We start from the raw sequence: 22,500 nt of genomic DNA on the forward strand, positions 1-22,500 counted from the left end.
AACCTGGGTGGCATAGATCGGAATAATATTAAGATGCCACTTTCTAATGCTCTTTTTGCCATTTGTTTGGTTTCATTTTTTTTTTTTCATGATAGAAGGAGCATTAGGTAGTTTGATCACCTGTTTCTATCTTTGCCCATGCATTTTCTCTCTCTATGCTCTCCCTAAGTTCCTCATCACTGAAATCAGTTATTTGCTTGTTGTTTCATCTAACGACCGTCCTCGTTCATTTGGTCGTTAGCCATCACAAAGTAGGCAGTTAATTTTGACTGCCCTATGCATTGTCATAATTGTGCTTTCCTATTTGGGGTACTAGGTCTTTATCTTTTCTGATTCTTGCCATGGTGAGTCAGTTAAGAGGAGTTGTACTGGCAGTAAATATTGCCTTATGATTGTTAGGTTGAGCTGAGCTTGTACAGTTAGGTCAGTGTTGCTTCGGTTGTTTGCGGGCAGTTTGCCTTTGGTGTGAGCTCGCCGTTTCTGTATAACTCTCCCTTTTTATTATCTTATGTCAGCTTATAAAGCATGGCAATTAATAAATCCCTAGTCTATGCCGGCACTGACAGGTGTCATGAGCCGGCAGTCCCGGCTCGTGATTTGACGATGACGGCGACCTTACACCTAGAAAGGAGTTTTTAGAACACAACGGCTCCCTCCCTAGAATGCAAGGCGGGTCATAGTTTACAGGAGCACCGGTGGGAACGTGTTAACGGCCCGGGTACCCTGAGCGTTCTGGGGACAGACTCTAAAGCATTGCTTTGATTGCGTGGGCACAGGAGTGGCTGGGGTACAGAAGGGGAGAGGGGCTCTTCGTATTGCTACCCCCTCTTACCCCCTCCCCCGCCCCTTCTAGTTCGTCATCCTCCTCTTGCTAATATGTCCAGCATATGATATTCCACTGACACGACCGCCAGCGTGCGTGGCAGTTATGATTTTCGTGTTCCCTCCGCGCATTTGCCTCCTTATTGACTGAATTAAGGTTTCTGGCCAAGAAAATGACTATTTCGTATTCTGAGACATCAATACCGTAGATATCGCTTGGGTGTTTTTGTTACAATCAGCTGTTTAGTCTGCAGAGGTAGTGGAGTCGAAGTTAGGTTAGCGTAGGAGGCAGAGACTCGCTTGCGGTGTGCCGTGACCAGGAGCACAAGCCGTCTGTCTGTCTTTGTGTAAGTATTTTCTTCTGTTGTATTTTTTTTTTTTTTTTTTATATAAGTTTGTTTACAGTCTATGCCGCGGAGGAACTATATCATATGGAGTTGAGGTATAAAGGTAGTGATTATTGTTATTTATTTATTTTATTATTATTTTTTTTTATTTATTTATTTTTATTTATTAATTTATTTATTTATTTTTTTTTTTGGGGGGGGGAGGTATGTTATTCATTTGGTATTCATATAATTAAAAGAAATGTCAGAACGCGACTTTTAACCGATTCTAAAAAACTCAATGACAGAAAAGTCGGGAAAAATCAGTCTTCAAACGCCAAGGACACGCAATGAAGAGAAGTCCTTCTGCAGATTGTTATTGATCTCAATCTATCAATTGCAAGGACAACCAGGAATGCTGAGCTGGAGGACATGGACGGCACTGCAGGAATTATTCAATTCATCCTATCAATACCTACCGAAGGTCTGCGCATCTTTATTCATAGCAGCTGATTCCCATGTATATGTGATAAATGTGTGTATATATATGTATATATATATATATATATATATATATATATATATATATATATATATATATACATATGTCTGCATATGTACATGTACATATACATATACATATGTGCGTGTGTGTATGCCAGTGTATGTGTATATATACATATCTATGTATATATGTATATATATATATATATATATGTATATATATACATATACTATATATATATATATATATATATATATATATATATATATATATATATATATATATATTGCTATGGCAACAGAAATCATCTTCGTCCTTCTCACTGTTGATTTATTTGCCAATATCTTTTAATCTCTCTCTAACACTTTCTCTCTAAATGCTGGCACAGTAAAGAGAGAGAGAGAGAGAGAGAGAGAGAGAGAGATTGAGAGAGAAAGAGAGGGAGAGAGAGAAAGAGGGAGAGAGAGAAAGAGAGGGAGAGGGAGAAAGAAAGAGGGAGAGAGAGAGAGAGAGAGAGAGAGAGAAAGAGAGGGAGAGAGAGAAAGAGGGAGAGAGAGAAAGAGAGAGAGAGAGGGAGAGGGAGAGGGAGTGAGAAAGAAAGAAAGAGAGAGGGCTTCAGACGCACACACACACATACGCCTTCACACAAAGCTACTCATTTCGATAGATTCATCCCAAGATAACTCGGCTATCATCTGCGATACGCTCCGAGGCGGGCTCGGATACACTCGGATACACTCGGATACTCGACGCGGAAGAGGCATGGCTTCGGAATAGAGGGTTTGGCTGGCAACGTGAGACAGGATTTGCAGTGATGAAGTTTGGATGTTGCACTTTCGCTCTTGTTTGTGCAACGGGGATCTGGTGAAGTTAGATTTCCTAACGGGTGAGTGGTTTTGAACAGGATGCGAGTCAAGGATTCCACAAAAGCAGGCGAGTATTATCCTGCGTCTGAACCACACTCTTACTCGTAAACGAGTGGATTCTGTGGGATTTGTAATGGTGGAACGCTGATTGATTTACGTTGTGGAATGATTCATTCTTAGTCTTGGCTTTTCTTCTGAGAAGTTTCTCTCGGTATTTCTTTCTCTGTTTTCCTATCTCTCTTTCTCTCTCTGCACACACACACACACACACACACACACACACACACACACACACACACACACACACACACACACACACACACACATATATATATATATATATATATATATATATATATTTATATATATATATGTGTGTGTGTGTGTGTTTTTTGGTGTGTGTGTGTTATGTATATATATATTATATATATATTATATATATATATATATATATATATATATATTATATATATATATATGCATGTATATATGTATTTGTATGTATATATATGTGTATATACTGTATATAAGATATGTATATACATACATAAATACATATATATATATATAATATATATATATATATATATATATATATATATATATATATATATAATATATATATATATATATATATATATATATTTCTATAGGTAGCTTTTTTTTTTTATCTAATAGACCTTTCTATCTGTCTGTTCATCTTTCCATCAATTCTAATGTTCTTCTCTTCCCTTTTAGTTTGCTTTCGAAATAGGAAACTCATCTGCTATTGCACTCGCTAATGCAAGTAGGAAAGTAGTTTTCTTTTGTTTGTTTTTTTCATTTATTTTTCTTTTTATCTTGCTTTCTTTTACTTTCATTCTCCCTCTTTTTGTAAATATACCTGCCTTTCTTTTTTGCTCTCTTACTACCCACATCCTCTCTCTCTCTCTCTCTTTCTCTTTCTCTCTCTCTCTCTCTCTCTTTCTCTCTCTCTCTCTCTGTCTCGTTTTACCTTGCTCTCCATCTGTTAATTACAATTATAACAAATACAAACAAACCATATAAACTAACCAAGCAGTCAACCTAACAGCTGTTCGATCATCAGCTGTTCCAAAGGGCCCGGTCTCCAGTCGACACATGCGTTACGTCACTATCTTCTGATAAGCTGATAGTAGGGGTAGGGGGTGGGGGGTGGGGGGAAGTTTGGGAGGAGGTGGAGGGGAGGGGCTGGGGGAGGGAGGAGGCGGAGGGGAGGGGCTGGGGGAGGGAGGAGGCGGAGGGGAGAGGCTGGGGGAGGAAGGAGTTGGAGGGGAGGGGCTAGAATAGGGAGGTGGAGGGGAGGGAGGAGGTGGTGGGAGGAGGCGGAAGGGAGGGGCTAGAGGAGGGAGGTGGAGGGGAGGGATTGGGGGAGGGAGGAAGTGGAGGGGAGGGGGTGAAGAGCCAGAGGGTAGAGGGAGAGAGGGTTAGTTGGGAAGGGGAGGGAGGAAGAGCAGGAGGGAGCGAATGACCGCTGATGCTGTTGCCATGGTTACGGATAAGCCCCAGGATTATCTTCCACCAATAGTCACCATGCGTTACATAAGGAAAACATGAAATTAATTTGATTTCTTTCATCTCCTCTAATTGCTTTAATAATCTTGCTCTCACTATATTTGCTGTAGATGTTGGTATTGTCTGCGTCGCCGTTTTTGTTAATATCAATTAAGTTCTATACCCTCACTAGATCAATTATCATATACACTCGCCATGGGTAAATAGATCGCCCTAATCACCTCACATCAAGACAAGGTATCCCCGTAAATAACTGTTTATCGTAACTCAGGATATGTCAGTCCGAAGTCAGAGCGATCACGATGTAAACAATTGAACGAACGCGCGCGGCGATACACGGGTTCGAAGAAGGATTCGAAACGCCTATTAGCACGAACCTGCGATGGGCATTTGTTTCTCTTATGATCCTTTGTTATCTAATATAAATAAGAAATTAAGGAACTGGAGTATAATGCTCCTTTAGTACTTTCACTCCTGTTATTATTCTTTTAAAAGTCGAAATAAAGATTTCGATACTTTATCAACAGCCACGGAGGCTTGACGTCACATGACCCTGGCGGGCATTGCAGACGAACCCTTGGCAATGATGTTGCAACGCCCACAGAACGCTGAACGGAGAGAGTGGACGCCCACAGGACACTGAACGGAGAGGCTGGACACCGTCGCTGATTTCTGAAAAGCTAGGCATTCTTTTTTTTATTTTGATTAATGCGATTCCTTTTAGGGATCACAGTCTAAGAGTTCAGGTGTCCATCTCCGACCTTGATTGATTGCATACAAAATATTACATACACACACACACACACACACACACACACACACACACACACATATATATATATATATATATATATATATATATATATATATATATATATAATTAGAAATACATATAGTGATATATGGCAGATAAACCCACTATACACAAAACAGATTTATTGAAAATGAGACAACAGTTTCAAGATCCATCTGGATCCCATCTTCAGGTCTGAAGATGGGATCCAGATGGATCTTGAAACTGTTGTCTCATTTTCAATAAATCTGTTTTGTGTATAGTGGGTCTATCTGCCATTTATCAACACGGAAGAGTGTTTTGCAAGTCATAGTGATATATGAATAGATAAAAACATTTTCTGGCATACGATGACCACCGACATCTATCAATTCAATTTTCTACCATTATCTATCTATCTATATATCTATCATTAGTTCACTATCTTATGATTGCAGTGTCAACCTCTTCGAGAACATATTCCGAAGAATTTTACGTAAATTTCTAACAAATAAAGATTTATATTGGTCTATGATTTTCTAGTTCATTTTACGAAAAGCATCTTGTTTCTGAAGAATAAATCATATTTATGGACAGAATCCAAAGAAGGACTCATCCACCTTTTCATAATTTTGTTTATGGAGAATTATCATCATTGTTATTAAAAAAAAAAAAAAATCTAACCATTTTCTTTCGAAAGTGAATTATCATAATTTTGTTTATGAAGAATTATCATCATTATTATTTCAAAAAAAATCTATAACCTTTCCTTTCAAAAGTGAATTATCATAATTTTGTTTATGAAGAATTATCATCATTATTATTTTTAAAAAGTTCTCTAACCTTTTTCTTTCAAAAGTGAATTATCATAATTTTGTTTATGAAGAATTATCATCATTATTATTATTATTTTTTAAAGTTCTAACCTTTTTCTTTCAAAAGTGAATTATCATAATTTTGTTTATGAAGAATTATCATCATTATTATTTTTAAAAAATTCTCCAACCTCTCCTTTCAAAAATCAGATTTCATTCTCAAGGAAAGAATGATTATCAATCAATAGAGTCAAGAGAAATAATCCTGGGAGAGTTCATTCATTCGTGTCTCCAAGAAAAGGAAGATGAAAAGCCTGACACACTTTAGTCACCCGGACTGCAAGGTCTGTCCCGAGCACACTCAAAAGAGAAGGAAAATGAGCATTGGCAACCCCCTTGTGCTTCGTAACAGCTGGCTGGGGACGTTTAGGAGCACACGGCTGAAGTGGCACTCGCTGAAGTGGCACTCGATTGTCTTGCCAGGCTTTTTTTTTTTCTTTTTTTCTTTTTGTTCGATACAATTCTTGGGTTGGACTACGACCATCGTGAGAAAATATTCTATTTTCGTTATCTTTCGGTTGCATTTCAAATAGTTTCATTCCCAAGGTCACAGTCGGGGGAGGAAATTCATGTGTTCTGATGGCTGCATTCAAACGAACTTCTTCACATGGCGTGGGAAGAGTGCGTTTAGCTTCTTGCTTTGGCTGTATTTTATTCCTTTTTTATGATCCACGTCATTATGCTTGCTGATTTGTTAAGTCTATCAGTGAACTCTGGTCCGCACTCTTGAACCGTATTACATCAGTCTTCGAGTAGAACGGCGTCGTTTCAAAGCTTTCGTATTTTCGGATTCGTTTTTGACACTGCAGTCTTTTGAGGAGAATTTGATTTATCCATATTTGTTTTGCAATATGCTTTCAATATTGGCGATTGAGCTATCTGGCTTCCTGTTAACTGGGTTAGCGTGCCCTCATGCAATAACTTACTTATAACTGATAGAATTATTAATTCATACTTATCCGTTTAGCATCTGAGGCTCAAATTACAATCAAAAGCAGTTTTACACATTATGAAGTCGTTAGTATTAGATATTCAATAAGGGGTAGGCATGCGATGTTAATGATATCTAAAATATGTATACTGTGTTTACATATACTCGGTGTTAAAAAAAAAAAAAAAAAAACGTTTTAGACACTTATAGTTTAAAGTTCCAACTGGTATTACCTTATCGAAGCTATCCTCCTTGTCATTAATAAATTATACTTTTTATTATCATTATTAATCTTAGCATTATTCACTCCTTTGTAACTGGTTTCTATGAGTCTTTGATAATCCTTTTCTTCATCCTCGCAGGTAATTCGTCCCTCCCTGGCTGAGTGGTTTATCTATAAGTGGTTCTGTCGAGAAAGAGCACTTTTGTGACAGCTTCCCTTGACTTGACAGCCTTAGTGGTTCTTGTAGATGAAGTGGCTATATTAAACTGAAATATTTCCACAAGAATGAATGTTTTTCCAAAAGTTGCTCTTGTACATTCCGTTGGATTCTAAGGAGCAATTTTCTCCTCTCAGAATTAAGTGGTTCTCCAGAAATAAGCGGCGGTCTCGAACTCAACCGGTTCACTAAGAACAAGCAGTTCTATCAAAGGCAAGTGCTTCTACAGCAACAAGCGGTTCCCTCAAATGAGTCTATGAGAACAAACCATTTCCTCAAAGTCAAGTGGTTCTCCAAAAGAATAAGTGTTTTCCACAAACCCAAGCGGTTCTCCCAGAATCGGTTCTACAAGCAAGATGGCTAACAAATTTGACGAGTTGCTCATTCGTCTCGGAACCGGGAAGTGGAACTACTTGTACTTCATCTCCGTTTCCGTTTGTAAGTGAACTATGAAGTGTTTTTTATCTGTTGGATTTATGCCTCATGCATGGGGCATCTATTTGTTTTTGTTTTTCTTTCAACTGGAGATTTTGATTGTAACAGACTGTAGAGTAATAGGATAAAATGATTTAAAATCTTAAAGTAAGTTTATGATAGTCTCACGTCGTACATGACAATACACATACAGAAAAGCACACGTACACAGAGATAAACACACACACATACAACACACATACGCACATACCCTCTCCCCCCACACAAACACACACACACACTCACATACCCCCTCCCCCCACAAATACATACACCCACCCACTCACAGTCACACTCCTTTTCCTCCCTAACACAGAGGCACCCCAGATCTCTTCCGCCCTCATCCTCCAATTAACGAAACTAACCCGCCACTTCCTCCTCTCCCACAGGGTTCTTTCTCATCCCCCCACAGGCCTTGAGTGGGACCTACCTCGCCCCCACAATTCCCTACACATGTCTGCCACCACGGGGCGTCAATGCTACCATCTCAAAGTGAGTACAGGTGCATAGAGAAAGCATATATGAGTACAGGTGCACTGAGAAAGTACTTATGCACAAGTGAGTACAGGTACACAGAGAGAGTACATATACACAGGTGAGTACAGGTACACATAGTACAGATGCACGGGTGAGTACAGGTACACAGAGAGAGTACATATACACAGGTGAGTACAGGTACACATAGTACAGATGCACGGGTGAGTACAGGTGCACAGAGTACATATGCATGAGTGTCCACAGATGCATGGGTTAGTACAGGTGCACAAAGTACATGTGCACGATTGAGCACAGATATACATAATACATATACACAGGTGAGTACAGGTGCACAGAGAGAGTACAGGTACAGAGTATATATCCACGGGTGAGTACAGATGCATAATGTGAATACAAGGGGCACAGAGAGGGTACAGGTGCACGGGTGAGTACAGGTGCTCAGATAGAGTACAGATCCATAATGCGAGTATAGGTGTAGAGAGAGAATACATATGCATGAGTGAGTACAGGTGCACAGAGTGAGTACCAATACACGGGGCAAGTACAGGTGAACTTTTACATTTAAACGAAGATCATAAAGAGAGATGGCGCAGCTACAGCACTCTGGTCTCGGACTTATCTTCGACATGCATACGCGCAGCAGAGGGAAAAGGATGGGAAGAGAGAAGGGTAGAGAGAAGGAGGGGGGAAGAAGGAGAAGGATAACGAGACGGAGAGGGAAATTGGTAAGAGGAAGGTGTGGGAGAGAGATAGAGAGGTGGAGGAGAGGGAGAGGGAGAGGGAAATTGACAAGAAGGAGAGGGTGAGAGATAAAGAGAAGGAAGAGAAGGAGAGGGAGACGGAAGGGGAGAAATAGAGGGAAGAAGAAAGGGAAGGGATAGGGTGAAAGAGGAGATGGAGAAAAAGAGAGAAAAAGAGAGGAGGGATAGAGGGGAGATGGAGAAAAAATAAAGAAAAAGAAGAGAGGGGTAGAGAGTAGATGGAGAAAAGGAAAGGAAAAAAGGAGAGGGGTAGGGGGAAGGAGATGGAGAAAAAGAAAGAAAAGGAGGAGAGGGATATGGAGAAGGAGAAGATGGAATAGAGGAAAAGGGAGAGAAGGAGAAGGAGAGGGGAAGATATAGTAAGAAGATGGAAAAGGTGAGAGAGAGGAAGGGGGAGAGCAGTGTTACCACTCCTTGTCTTCAGAAAGAAGCATATAGGCAAAACAGCATGCTTTACCCTATATGTTTCCATGACAAACAAACAAACAAAAAAACATTCACATAAAGAAAACCCAAATTACGAATCACACAACAGCATACATGCCGCCCTCCCCACTAAGCAGATAAAGGATAGACGTACTCCTGAGAGAATCAAAACCAGCAATGAATCAGCCAGAAACTCGAGTGCAATCCTGAGCAAGGCTTTCAACGGCAGTGGCACACAAGGCAATACACTAGGGATTTTGTCTATCTCTTTAGGCAGTGAAAACAGGTACCTTTTTGAGGGGGGGGGGCGTTATCTTGATATTTCAGCAGAGTTATCTTGTATTTCATCTGTGGCAATACTGAGAGAGAAGTAGATCGTGGGAAGGAGAGAGAGAGAGAGAGAGAGAGAGAGAGAGAGAGAGAGAGAGAGAGAGAGAGAGAGAGAGAGAGAGAGAGAGAAAGAGGGCGGAAACGAGAGAAGAGATGAGAATACGCGAGGAAAGGAGAGGGGAAGAGAGGTAGAAATATATAGAGATCGATTGACAAAGAGAAAGAGAGAGAGAGAGAGGCAGAGTTCTCTCAACTGAGTGATAAAGGGGAAGAGACAAATTAGTTAATCTTACGCATCTTACGCATTGCTTTTCTATTCTTTCTTCCTTAAGCGAGACAACAGTCTTACCAATACATTTATAACATGTGTATCTCGTCACAGACCGAGGGGTTCAATCACTTGAATCGTACTTGATTGTACTTGTACTTCGATTGTACTTATTCCGTGTAACTCTGAAAGTTTATTTTCTAGGACTTCCGTTAATTGCATTATCATTTGTTTACTCAATCATTCATTTTTGTATTTGAGTGTTTTGGTTCCTGATTGGTTCTCTTTCCAACCAATCACGAACGCTTGTGATGCAACACTGCACCTGATTGGTTCTTTTTGTATTTTAACCAATGGCCGTCGTTCAGGCCAAATGGCTGACTCCGATTGGCTGCCTCAGACTTTCGTCTTGGTTCAAAGTTACTGTACTTGAGGTCGGTAACACACACGATTGGAAAGATGTTGATAGCAATAACGATAACAAAAAATATGGAAAGTGCTATCAATTACTTGATTAAGATGAAAACAACAGTGGCATATTAGTGACGTTGATGAGTAATCGCACAAACGAAAACAACAAAAATGATCATATGCATATCGATGACGTCACAAAACAAATAAAAAGGAACTCAGCGTCCCACCTTGCGGAACTAATCTGACTGATTTTTATGATATATATTTTTTTTTTAGCGATCTATTGGTCTATCCACCTGTTTATCAATCAACGGGTCTATTTATCTCATTTATTTCACCCTCCTCTCTCTCTATTCCTATAATCGTTCATTTATCCATCAAATTATTTATATATCTATTCATCCCCTTATCACAATATCCATTTATCAATCTAATCATTTATTTACCCACCTCTTTATCCATCCGTCTAATCATTCATCATTCATTCATCCACTTATACTTATATATTTATCAACCTATTTATCATCCCCCCTCCTCCCTCCTATCCCTCTTCTCCCATCCTTCCGTCCTCCCACTCCCTCTCACCTCTCCCTCCACCCCCACCCCCCCCAACACAGAGATTCCTGTACGTATTTCGTCAACACTTCTTCGGGGTCAGATGAGGTCATGGCGTGCACAGACTGGGACTTCGATACGTCAGTCTTCTCGTCTACGCTGACGTCAGAGGTAAGAGGGTACAGGGGGAGGGGTTCAGGGGGTGGGGGTAGGGGGGTAGGGGAGAGGGTGGTGGGTGAGGGGGATGAGGAGGGACACACAGAGATGGTAGTTGGATGGGTGAGTGGGTCAGTGAGTGGGTCGGTGAGTGGGTGAGTGAATTAGTGGATGGATGGATGGATGATTGTATGAATGGATAGATGGATAATCATATAGATGGATGGATAGACAGATATACAGATGAGTAGATAGATAGGTGTGTGGATGGATGGATGAATATATAGGAGAAAGGGAGGGAGATAAAGTGACAGAATGGTACAGAGAAAAAATATATATGTATATATGTAAATATATATATATATATATATATATATATGATACATATACATATATTTATGTATATATACACTTTGATTTTGGAAAATGTATTCATACTATATACATTGTATACACATGAATAGGCATAGAAAGTATGCCTAAATGGAGAGAAAGAGAGAAAGATTCAGACAAAGGAAGAAATACAGAAAGAAATAGAAAAAAAACAAATGATATAAAACACCCAACTAGTCAACTGACAACTCCCCCCGACCCCCCCCAAAACCAACTAAGACCAACCCTAATACAACGATAATAACAACTATTACAACAAAGACAAGACCTCCTAGCAACACAACCACAACTGCTAATGACAATAACAACACAAGCAGGAATAACATAGTTACCCCTTTTGTCCTTCAGTTTCAGCTTGTGTGTGACCGCGATTACTTACGGGCAACTTACCAAAGTATTTCGATGTTTGGTAACTTTTTTAGTCCTATTATTGGAGGTTTTCTGGCAGACAGGTAATTAGTTTTTTGTTTTTATCTGTGATGGAATTATTGATCTTTTGATAGATTTTTTTTTTTTTTTTTTTTTTTTTTTGCGTTGTGTGTGATTTATTTATGTATCTAATATCCTTGGCATCTGATGCTGAAGTGTTTTTTTTTTCTCATTCTTCCCCGTTTTCTATGATTTTTTCCTTCTGGTTTTCAATCTTATTTTGCTCTTTCTTTCTCTGGTTTTCTCTCTGTCTCTTTCTCTCTCTCTATCTGTCTCTCCCTCCCTCCCTCTCTGTCTCTCTCTCCCTCCTCCTTTTACCCCTCCTCTCTTCCTCTTCCTCCACATCCTCTATCCTCCTCCTCCTCCTCCACCTCCTTCTCCCCCCTCTCCTTCCCCCTCCTCCTCCTTCTCCTTCTCCCCCCTCTCCTTCCTCCTCCTCCTCCTTCTCCCCCCTCTCCTTCCTCCTCCTCCTCCACCTCCTTCTCCCCCCTCTCCTTCCTCCTCCTCCTCCCAGACTCGGCCGGCGCCTGGTGGTCCTCGTGACGCTGTCCCTGTTCACCGTCGTCTCGTCGTGCATCTCCTTCCTGTCCGACTTCACGGCCATCCTGGCCTTCCGCTTCGTCCTCGGCTGCGTCAACCTCCCCACATTCTATATCCTGGGTCGGTGTTTTTTTTTTTTTTTTTTTTTTTTTTTTTTTTGATATGGAGGGGGAGGGGTATTCTTGGGGTGTTAAGTACTTTTGTTGTTGTTATCATTGTTATTCATGTTGTTAATGTTATCATTATTGTTATCATTATCATTATCATAATTGTTATTGTTACCATTATAACAAAAATGGTAACCTTGATATCAATAGTAATGGTGATAAAAAACCACAACGACAAAGTCGGGAGTGACATCATCCAAGTTAATGAACACTAATAACAGCGCTACGGATGATAACACAAACAGGAATAACAAAGGTGTCCTCACGCCCACAGCCATGGAGGTGTGCGAGCCGAAGATGCGGTCTTTCGTGGGCGTCCTCACTGCCTTACCGTGGGCGGCCGGGACCATGGCGTGGGGAGGCGTGGCTTATCTCATCCGGGATTGGAGGACCCTCCAGCTGGTCGTATCTCTGCCCAATCTGGTGATCTTCCCTGCGCTGTAGTGAGTCGTGGTTGTGTGGTTTAGCGTTGGTTGCTCGTGTACTGGTTGTTTGTGCGTGTGTGTGTCTTGCCGTGTGCGTTTGTATGTGTGTGTGTGCGTGCGTTTGTTAAATGATATTTGAAGCATCTGATTTGAAATCTGCTTAACAAACTGATTTTCCTTTTCTCTCCTTCCCCCCCCCCCCCCAGCCTGATGGACGAGTCTCCCCGGTGGCTGATCATCCGGGGGAAGCACGAGCAGGCGCTGGCGACGCTGAAGAAGGCGGCCAGGTGGAACGGGGCGACTCTCCCCCCCGAGGACGACCTCCGGCGCACCATGAGGGACATCGAGGCCGAGGTCAGGAAGGGGGACGGAGGAGGAGGGAGGTGGAGGACGGGTGATTAAGTCGAGGAAGAGAGAGAGGGAGGGAGAAAGAGAAAGAGAAAGAGAGAGAGAGAGAGGGAAGGAGAGATGGAAGAAAGGAGAGAGAGAGAGAGAGAGAGAGAGAGAGAGAGAGAGAGAGAGAGAGAGAGAGAGAGAGAGAGAGAGAGAGAGAGAGAGAGAGCGAGGCAGGGAAGAAGAAAAAAAAGGGAACGAAGGAGGAAGGGGTAGAGAGAAATTAAGAAAAAAAAAGGGGGGGGGGGAGATATAAGTGACAGAATGAAACAGAGAGGAAGAGTGAGAGAGAGAAAAAAAAGGAGGGAAATGTAAGTGACTGAATGGAACAAAGAAAAAGAGTGAGAGAAAGAAAGAAAGAAAGGGAGAGAGAGACCGAGCGGAGAAATATGAAAATTAAGGTCGAGGTGAGGAAGGGGAGAGGGAGGGAAGAGGGAGGGAAGAGGGGAGACATAAGGATGGGGGAGAAGAGAGGGAAGACATAGGGAAGGGGGAGGGGAGAGGGGAGACAAAGGGATGGGGGAGGGGAGAGGGGAGACAAAGGGATGAGGGAGGGGAGAGTGAAAGAGGGAAGAGAGGGAGGAAGGTGAAAGAAAATGATTACAATAATAAATGAATGAAGAATAAACAAGCTAATTTCACAGTGAGGAACCCAACTCCATTTCGGGATAAACTTGCGACGTAAATAGGAATTGTTCTAACTTCACGTAAGATGTTAAGGAAACGTTAATGATGTCTGTGAGGTATTTGGGTGTAAATTTATCAGAATAAGAAATTGAAAAACCTAGAGATAAGAACTTTTCTCCATTTATGTTACACACCTTCGATATATACATCGTATTCTGATTGTTTTTGTTGATATGGTTATTAGTATCATTATTGGCATCATTATCTATATGTTACTCATTTTATTATGAATATTATCATTATCATCAATCTCATCATAATCATTATTATTGTCATTACAATTTATCAACATGATTATCATTCTCATTGCTACTATAATTTCAGACTACATCATCTACTGAGAAAGCGGAAGTAAAGTCTAAGAATGGATATCTGAAGAGCTTGGTCAAGTTTGCATTTATTCTGTGCAAGTGAGTATCCCCTCTATTTTTAGATACAGAAAATGGAAACGAGAAACAGAAAACGGAAACATATAGGAGAGGCTATTTTAAATGCAAGAAAAAAAAAGAAAAAAAAAAAAGAAAAAAATGCTTACAAATGCAGCTAAAGAAGAAGGTCGTTATAGAGATACAGAGAGAAATATCAGTTTTACCGAAGACACCGATTTGAATCTTGACCTAAATTAAATCATGTAAATAACGAGAAATGAATGATAGACATTGATGTCCCCATAAAAAAAGTTTTATATGATTAATAGATATAAAATAAATAAAAATAATAGTATATATGGAGTACAGTTTTTCAGTAAGCGAATATAGAAGTTAATAATAAAGAGGTTATATATATATATATATATATATATATATATATATATATATATATATATATATATATATTAACAAATAAATACACAAACATATGAGATTAAATATGGCGCCATTTCCTTGGGTTTGCGCTCGAGCCTTACTTGCATTTTTCTTTCTTTCTTTTTCTTCTAAGTTGCTTGACCAATGGTAATGATATGTATCTTAGCCAAGAATTGAAATTCAGATTTTCTCTCTCTCTCTCTCTCTCTCTCTCTCGGAATATTCAAAACAATAACAAACTGCCACTGTAATCTCTTCGTATTTATTTGATTTTAACTGGATATTCATTGTCTCAAACCTACAATTGTTGCAGAGATCAACATAACGGTTCAGTGATCCCTTATGCAGTGATTAGCTCTACTTTCAGATTGGACTTAGCCAGGAAATTAAAAGAAATTAAGTTCGACCAACGAAAATCCCTCTGGGCCAGTGGACTCATTCTTACACATGCACAGAGCGGTTGTGACGTCATGAATACGTCATAGGACAGTGGTGACGTTTTTACCCTTTCTTCGTGTGTAAGTGTCCGATATGGAGCCCTCAGGCCCTGTCTCCCTTAAAGACCTTGAGGATGATCCAGTGCTGAGTGATGAAGATGATATGGCTGATGCCCTGGTCACAGGAGATGAGATGTCAGCATCATCTGCCAAGAGGCCTATCTCCTACTTACTCAGTAATAGTGAAACCTCAACTCCAGCTGCCAAGTCCTCCAGACGAAAGAAATCTGACCCTGAAAACAGCTCTTACCGCATCAACAATTAGTTACTAGATGCCATTACACCCCCAGCATTTGCCCCAAGGACTGGCTATGTCAAGCTCTTGTTCAAGGACAATCCCTCAGTGAAAATAAAGCTTCGATGGCTGTCTGAAATTACACGAGGATTTCATCCTGACTGAGACGAGGCTGAGGTTAAGATGGCTTCAATTACATCTCGCCTTGTCTACATCTCCCGCCGTCGTTCGGACATCATTGACAGTGTGACAAGAGGAGAGTTGCTTTCTCCTTTCCTCGAGATTCAAGACTCACCAGAACGAACACGCAAGTTTCCTTCATATCTCCTTACACGCTATCATATTTGCGCTGATCCAGCTTTGGCCAAGGAGCTTCCAGGCATCCACAAGACCCATCGATTTCTTCAAAATGGCACACCCATCAACCAGCTTGTAATCACCTGGAGCCTCCCTCAGCCGCCACCATCGAGTACTGCCTTCAGCTTCCTTCCCTATCTGCCTCTCTGCGAGTTTCGTCCAATGAAGGACTAGCAACCGTTGTGCTATTATCGATGGAATTTTGGCCACATATCCCGCTATTGCTCTGCGTCAGAGCGGTGTGCATACTGCTTTGAGCCACATGACACACGAATGTGTCCACACCGGGCTCCCTCAACACCCAGCCTTTCCTCTGAATCAGCCTCGATTCGTTCAGAGCCCTCAACAGAGCCAGACACCTAACACTGGAAATGCCCCCACTGTCATCAACTTGGGTTTAATGTCTGGCATACTGGCTGCCCACATTGTAAGGCTGTTGTTGCACCCACTACCACAAGCACAGCTACTCATGTTATAAAATCACCACCACTACTAACAACTCAAAATACTACATGCCGTACCTCACTGGTCAATTCAGAATCTACACAAGTAATTTCTCTTTGTAATGCTTTCACCAACCTCCAGACTCGCGTTGCCTCACTCAAAACTGGTTTTGAGTAGCATTTGCTACTACTCTAGATGTAATGTTTGAATCCCAAACAGTTATCGTCAATTCCATCGCTGAACTTCGCTGAACTTGCAGAGAACCTTAACAGCACTGCCTCTCACTTGAGAACCTGACAGCCCTACCTGAGAAGGACCTCTAACAAGGCACGAAGCCCAGAGTCCCCGTGTCACCACTTCCACTTAATTTGGCCGTCCTTCCTAGAAATGCTTGATAGTGAAGCTACATGTCATCTCCTGGATTGCCTGTGGAATTACAATCCAGTCAAGTACACTGAGCCCAAGGGGTATGTTTTTAATCCCCATCCTGACATCCTTTTCATCCAGGAAGCCTTTGTTGGAATTGCTCTGCCCACACAAGAAGCTTCCTCTCTCATTGGCTAATTAGCGTATGTCCATCAGGTAAGACATGGCCTCATCACTTATATTCACTCCTAAATCAAACATCAACTCATCCTAAACTCTGTGGATAATAACACTACCTTCCAACTCATTTGAGGTTACTGTTGGTTACAGCCACATACAACTGTGTATTGTGTACCCTGCCCAAGGCGGAATAGATCCAGCCCCCACCATCTGTGGCATGATTTACATGGGGGACTTTAATGCTCGTCACCCTGCTTTAGGAGATCTTTTTGGTACCGTAAATCGAAATGGAACTCTACTTCTGGACCATTCACCGAACTCACTGGAATATTGTTGGTGCCACATACGCTCAAGGAAGAAATTTAGATCACATCCTTACATGTGGAATTGTACCTTCCCAAGTTAAATGTATATCAGTTCTGACACTGCTGCACCTTCTCCAGTGCATAGCCGGACTCACATTGCAATCCCGCCAAAGTACTCCTCACTTGATGGTGCCACACATAATATTTACACTCAATATGTCAGCAAGCCATACATCAGAAATTGTGTCAGTGCCCACAGTTGAATGCTGGATAATCGTATCACTCAAGCAGAGGGAAAGGCAATGGAAAAAAGCCTAGCATTTAGGAGACGACCAACTCCTGAGATGCTGCACCAGTATCAGTTATCAAGAAATGACCTGATTGCTCTACAATGCTCTGTGCAAACAGATTTATGGCACAAACTGACAAACAACATTAATCATCAAACAAGTGTTGGCTCGATATGGCGCATTATAAACAATGTTGTGAAGAAGAAACCCCCGAGTGCATTCCACCACAGCCCAGCTCAGTATGCACGGGATCTGGTTAATGAATGATCAACACAGTCTCAAACCACCAACCTCCCGAGACACACACAAGACGCTCTTTCCACTCGTGCAAACTACCATGTGCTCCGATTTACTGCTGCCTTACTGAGTAGGGATGAAAATGATGTTGCCATAACTGAAAATGAACTGCGACATGCCTTCTCAAGAGGCAAGGCATCAGCTCCATGTGATGATGGCATCACCTATCCAGTCTTCCACATACTTTTAGATATACCTGGCAACCCCCTCTTTCAGCTCTTTAACCTCTGCTTTCGCCTGGGATATGTGCCACAAGCATGGACCCGCAGTACAATCGTCCCCATCCCTAAACCTGGCACCGATAAACTTCGATCTGTATCCCTTACCTCCTGCTTCTGCAAGGTGTTGGAGCGTATTCTCCTTTCACGCCTTATGTACCGGCTACAAGATAAGCTATTAACCAGATTATATGGTTTCCTGCCTCAGCAAGGAATGCATCATTGCCTCATGGAGCTCAACACATGTTTCTCCCCAACCAGTGTTACTGCCTTCATTGATTTTAAGAGTGCATTTGACATTGCCAATAGAGATTATCTTAGACCAGCTTGTTGAGTTTGTCATGAAAGGAAACCTTATAAAATGGATACATGATTATCTACGAAACAGAGCCTCTCATGTTTTGTGTAAGGGAGTGCTGAGTGCCACCAAAGACTTAGATCTCGGTACCCCACAAGGTGGAGTGCTTAGTCCTTTTTTATTTAACATCCCCAGCTTTCTTCCTAATGACAATGATACATCCATCACTTTTTATGGAGATGATATCTGCATTCACTCAAGTTCCCCCAACAACTTGCAGTACTTCCTTCACTTATTCTATTCGTCAGCTTCCACATGTGGCCTCGTCATCTCCCCAGCCAAGAGCAGAATTTATTCCTCCAGACCAGCAAGGTTCCTACCAGAGATCACAATGGGGAACAGTGTCATATCTCTGTGCACACAGTATCTATACTTGGGAGCTCCAGTGAGGATTACTCCTTCAATTCCGACGAGACAACGAGTGCATCCCATTGTTCAGGATCTACTAACCCAGCTGCTGCGACGTCTGAGCCCTCTTAAGTGGGTAGTTAACTGGCTCTACTACTGGAATATCTGTCCCTGTTTGCCAGAACCGTGTACAGTACCTTTATACGCTCAGTGGTTGATTATCTCTCCCCTGCGTTAAGTCAGTTCTCCAGAACGGTTTTACAGCCTCTCGAAAAAATCCAAAACCAAGCAATAAGACTCATCCTGGGCTGCATTGTCAATATGCAATGTGAACTTCCACCACTTGTCGACAGAATATACACCAATGTTACCGTTTTTATCATCAAACGTCTGCATTACCCTCACCTATCTCCTCACTATTGTCACATCATTCAATTCTATGCCAGCAGTCTCCTATACTTCTACATCCAAAGTGGACCTACCTCAGTTCCAAATACAGGTGGTCTTGGAAACTATTGCTGAAATATCATACTCTCTCGGTGTATATCAACACTGACGGTTCCTTGCAGGCAAATGATAGTGTTGGCGTTGCTGTTTTCTCTTCCATCATGGAACCACCGAAAGCAGGTTGGGTAGGTCGTCGATTTTCCAACTTGTACAGCTCCACATATTGTCAGCTGCATGGGCTCCTGGATGCTGTAACCTTGTTAATACATACCAGAGCCAATGGATTGATTTTAGGTGACTCGCAGCTGGCTCTCCATCCCACACAAATACTCCACCAGCTAGCCACAGCCTGCATGAAATTACAGGTGGTTCATTTCCTGTGGATTCCTTCCCATATCGGACCATCTTGCACGGACGGCCTGTAATGTGGAACCTCCAACTGCTGACACTACCACTGCCTTCCTCCCACACTACCGAAAGATGCCTGCACCTCTACACGACGCCGTAGCAATGCTGAGAGGGCTCACAGTGTGTCCATTCAGCATCATGAGCACTTTTGTAACAATCTACCCAAATACCGTTTCAATGGACTTATGGCTCGCCAACAAAACGTAGTCGGTGCCCGTCTCAGGCTCGGGTACCGATCAGTATAGCAAGTAGACGGTACAGATGTACCACAGTTCTCCTGCAAGCTTTGCGATGCCCCTAATACGAACAATCTGCAGCACTATTGACTTAGGTGTTCCACGGTTGCACCTTTGGTCCCAGAGAGATAGACATTTATTGATGTTTGTCAATATTTGCTCACAGGTGACCACCTTGCTTTAATTCTTGTGCAGCACACTCACTTTGGTGGTTGCTAATTTGTAACTGTATTATATAAGTCTCAATGTATGTGCCTCATATGCAGTCCTATGTAAACCAATCTTGTGTGTGTGTATGTGTGTGTGTGTGTATGCTTCCACTTGTTGAACTTAATTAATGCATGATTGACCTTCGTGCCATAAATTCCATGTACAGCCCAAATTTATGTAATACCTGTCTGTCGCTCTTGGAGCGTAATGAATTAATAAAAACAAAAACAATCTCTTTCCTCTCCTTCTCTACCCCTTCTGTCTCCCTTTTGTGAAGATTGAAAACATAATATTCTATCCTTATATATATATATATATATATATATATATATATATATATATATATATATATATATCAATCCATGTGTACCATCTATCTATCAACCCAGTTTTGTCTATCACTCCACTCCTTTTTGTTTTTAATTGGGAAAAGAAGCATTCCTTCATTCTCCTTCAATCCCCTCAATCTCCCTTATTAATCCCCCTCGATCCCCACTCAACCTCCTTCAATCCCCCCTAACCCGTCTCCTTCCCTCCTTCCAGGACCCGCAAAGTCACCCTCATCACCGTCATTATGTTCGTCGATAACCTGATCGGGGCTCTGGTCTACTACGGTATCTCTCTCAGCGGCACGTCCTTCAGCGCCAATCCCTTCGTCTACATGGCCCTCTCAGGACTCGTCGAGGTCCCTAGCTACTCCGTCACGGCCCCGATCATCGCGAAGCTCGGCCGGAAAGGACCTACCTGCATCGGCTTCCTCGTGTGCGGGGTTGCCATTCTAGCCTTGGCTTTCATTCCCTTGGGTGAGAGGGGGTGGGGGTGGGGGGTTCTGGGTGGAGGGGTGGGGTTGGGCTGGGTAGGGGGTGAATGGGTGAGGGGTGGGGGATGGGTAGGGGTGAATGGGTGAGGGGTGGGGGATGGGTATCTGGGTGTTTAGGTGAGTGGGTGTGTAAACTACCGCTGCCACCAATGTAAAGCACCGCTACCAGCAATGTATACCAGCGCTGCCACCAATGTAAGCTCGGCGTTCATACTGACTTAGACCTCGAGATCAAGGCTTGAGTTGGTGATGGAGACACACTGATGTACTTGCACTTTATTGGTCCAGGAGTTCGTCCCTTCAAATAATAGAATTAAGGTCAACGTCCTCGGGGGAGACGAGGTCAAGGCGCTCCCCCTAGCTGTGCTTCTGCCATCGTCTGCCACCGGAAGAGTGCTGTCTCTGTCTGCCTGCCCTGGATTCTTTCTGGGTCCTTCTTAAGTACGAATCTCGAGTTACTTTCTATGCATCAGGGCTTCCGCTAGCAAACGCAACTGTCAGGGCGGCTGCAGTTTAGAGGCAGAAGCGGACTCAGGAAACAGGACATGTCAGGTCAAAACAGACTGCCAGAAATATAGCACTGAGTTAAGTAGAAAGCATAATCAGTGTCTTAGCTCACATGATATGCAAAATCAGTGCCTTACAGGGTGGGTGGGTGCAGGGACGGGTAGGTGGTTGAGTGGGTATGTGTCTGGGTGAGTGAGTGGGTGGGTAAGTGAGTGGATGGATGGATGGATGGTTGGTGGGTATCTGGTTGAGTGGGTGAGTGAGTGAGTGGATGGGTGGTTGGGTGGGTATGTGTCTGAGTGAGTGAATGGGTGGGTAAGTGAGTGGATGGGTGAGTGAATGTATTGGTGGATGGATGGTTGGTGGGTGTCTGGAGTGAGTGAGTGAGCGGGTGGGTGGGTGAGTTGGTGACTGAGTGGGTGGTGTTTGGGTGAGTGAGTAGGTGGGCGGTTGAGTGAGTGAATGGATAGGTGGGTAAGTGAGTGTGGGTGGTTGGGTGTCCATGTGTCTGGGTGAGTGAGTGGGTGGGTGGATAGATGGATGGGTGAATGAGTAGGTGGGTGGATGGATGGATGGGTGAATGAGTGGTTGGGTGGATGGGAGGATGAGTGAATGAGTGTGTGGGTGGTTGGGTGAGTGGATGGGTGAATGAGTGGGTAGGTGGTTGGGTGGGTGGGTGGATGGGTGAATGAGTGGGTGGGTGGATGAGTAGGTGGGTGGGTGGATGGGTGAATGAGTGGTCATTTGGTTGGGTGAGTGGATGGGTGAATGAGTGAGTGGCTGTGTGGGTGGGTGGATGGATGGATGGGTGAATGATTGGGTGGGTGGTTGGGTGGATGGATGGATGTATGGGTGATTGAGTGGGTGGGTGGATGGATGGATCGGTGATTGAATGGGTGGGTGGATGGTTGGGTGGGTGGGTGAGTGGGTGACTGGGTGGGCGGGTGAGTGAGTAAGCGGGTGAGAGGGTGAGTGGGTGCGTGGTTGGGTGGGTGAGTGAGTGGGTGGTTAGGTGAGTGAGTGAGTGGATGGGTGGGTGAGTAATTTTCCTTTTTTCGTGGTGGGGGTGGGGGTGGGGAAGGGGGTAGGCGTTGTTAGGGGGTTGGGGGTTGAGGAAGGTGTTAGTTTGTATAATTTCTTTTGGCCTTTTTACTGATTTTAGAAAAAAAAATTATGATGTTTAGA

At 42.6% G+C, this 22,500-nt stretch overlaps 1 protein-coding gene across 7 annotated transcripts in view; it reads left to right on the forward strand.

Moving 5' to 3' along the window:
- Positions 1-22,500, forward strand: part of LOC122265365 (organic cation transporter protein) — a 38,131-nt gene that overhangs the window by 10,300 nt on the left and 5,331 nt on the right. Inside the window, exons 1-10 of one of the 7 annotated variants that reach the window (XM_086540486.1) lie at positions 997-1,169; positions 6,993-7,508; positions 7,934-8,036; positions 10,859-10,967; positions 11,694-11,797; positions 12,289-12,434; positions 12,756-12,924; positions 13,113-13,260; positions 14,311-14,396; positions 20,532-20,791. In XM_086540486.1, coding sequence (XP_086396612.1) covers positions 7,427-7,508; positions 7,934-8,036; positions 10,859-10,967; positions 11,694-11,797; positions 12,289-12,434; positions 12,756-12,924; positions 13,113-13,260; positions 14,311-14,396; positions 20,532-20,791 — 1,207 coding nt within the window. In that variant the 5' untranslated portion in view covers positions 997-1,169; positions 6,993-7,426. Of the gene's footprint in view, positions 1-996; positions 1,170-2,375; positions 2,540-6,992; positions 7,509-7,933; positions 8,037-10,858; positions 10,968-11,693; positions 11,798-12,288; positions 12,435-12,755; positions 12,925-13,112; positions 13,261-14,310; positions 14,397-20,531; positions 20,792-22,500 lie in introns of those variants that run through there. The other 6 variants (XM_086540489.1, XM_086540485.1, XM_086540487.1 and 3 more) reach the window with 6 other exon arrangements.

The sequence above is a fragment of the Penaeus japonicus genome, unplaced genomic scaffold (assembly GCF_977035675.1).
Source record: "Penaeus japonicus unplaced genomic scaffold, GWHDUDI00000001_assembly GWHDUDI00000010, whole genome shotgun sequence".
Taxonomy (NCBI): Eukaryota; Metazoa; Arthropoda; class Malacostraca; order Decapoda; family Penaeidae; genus Penaeus; species Penaeus japonicus.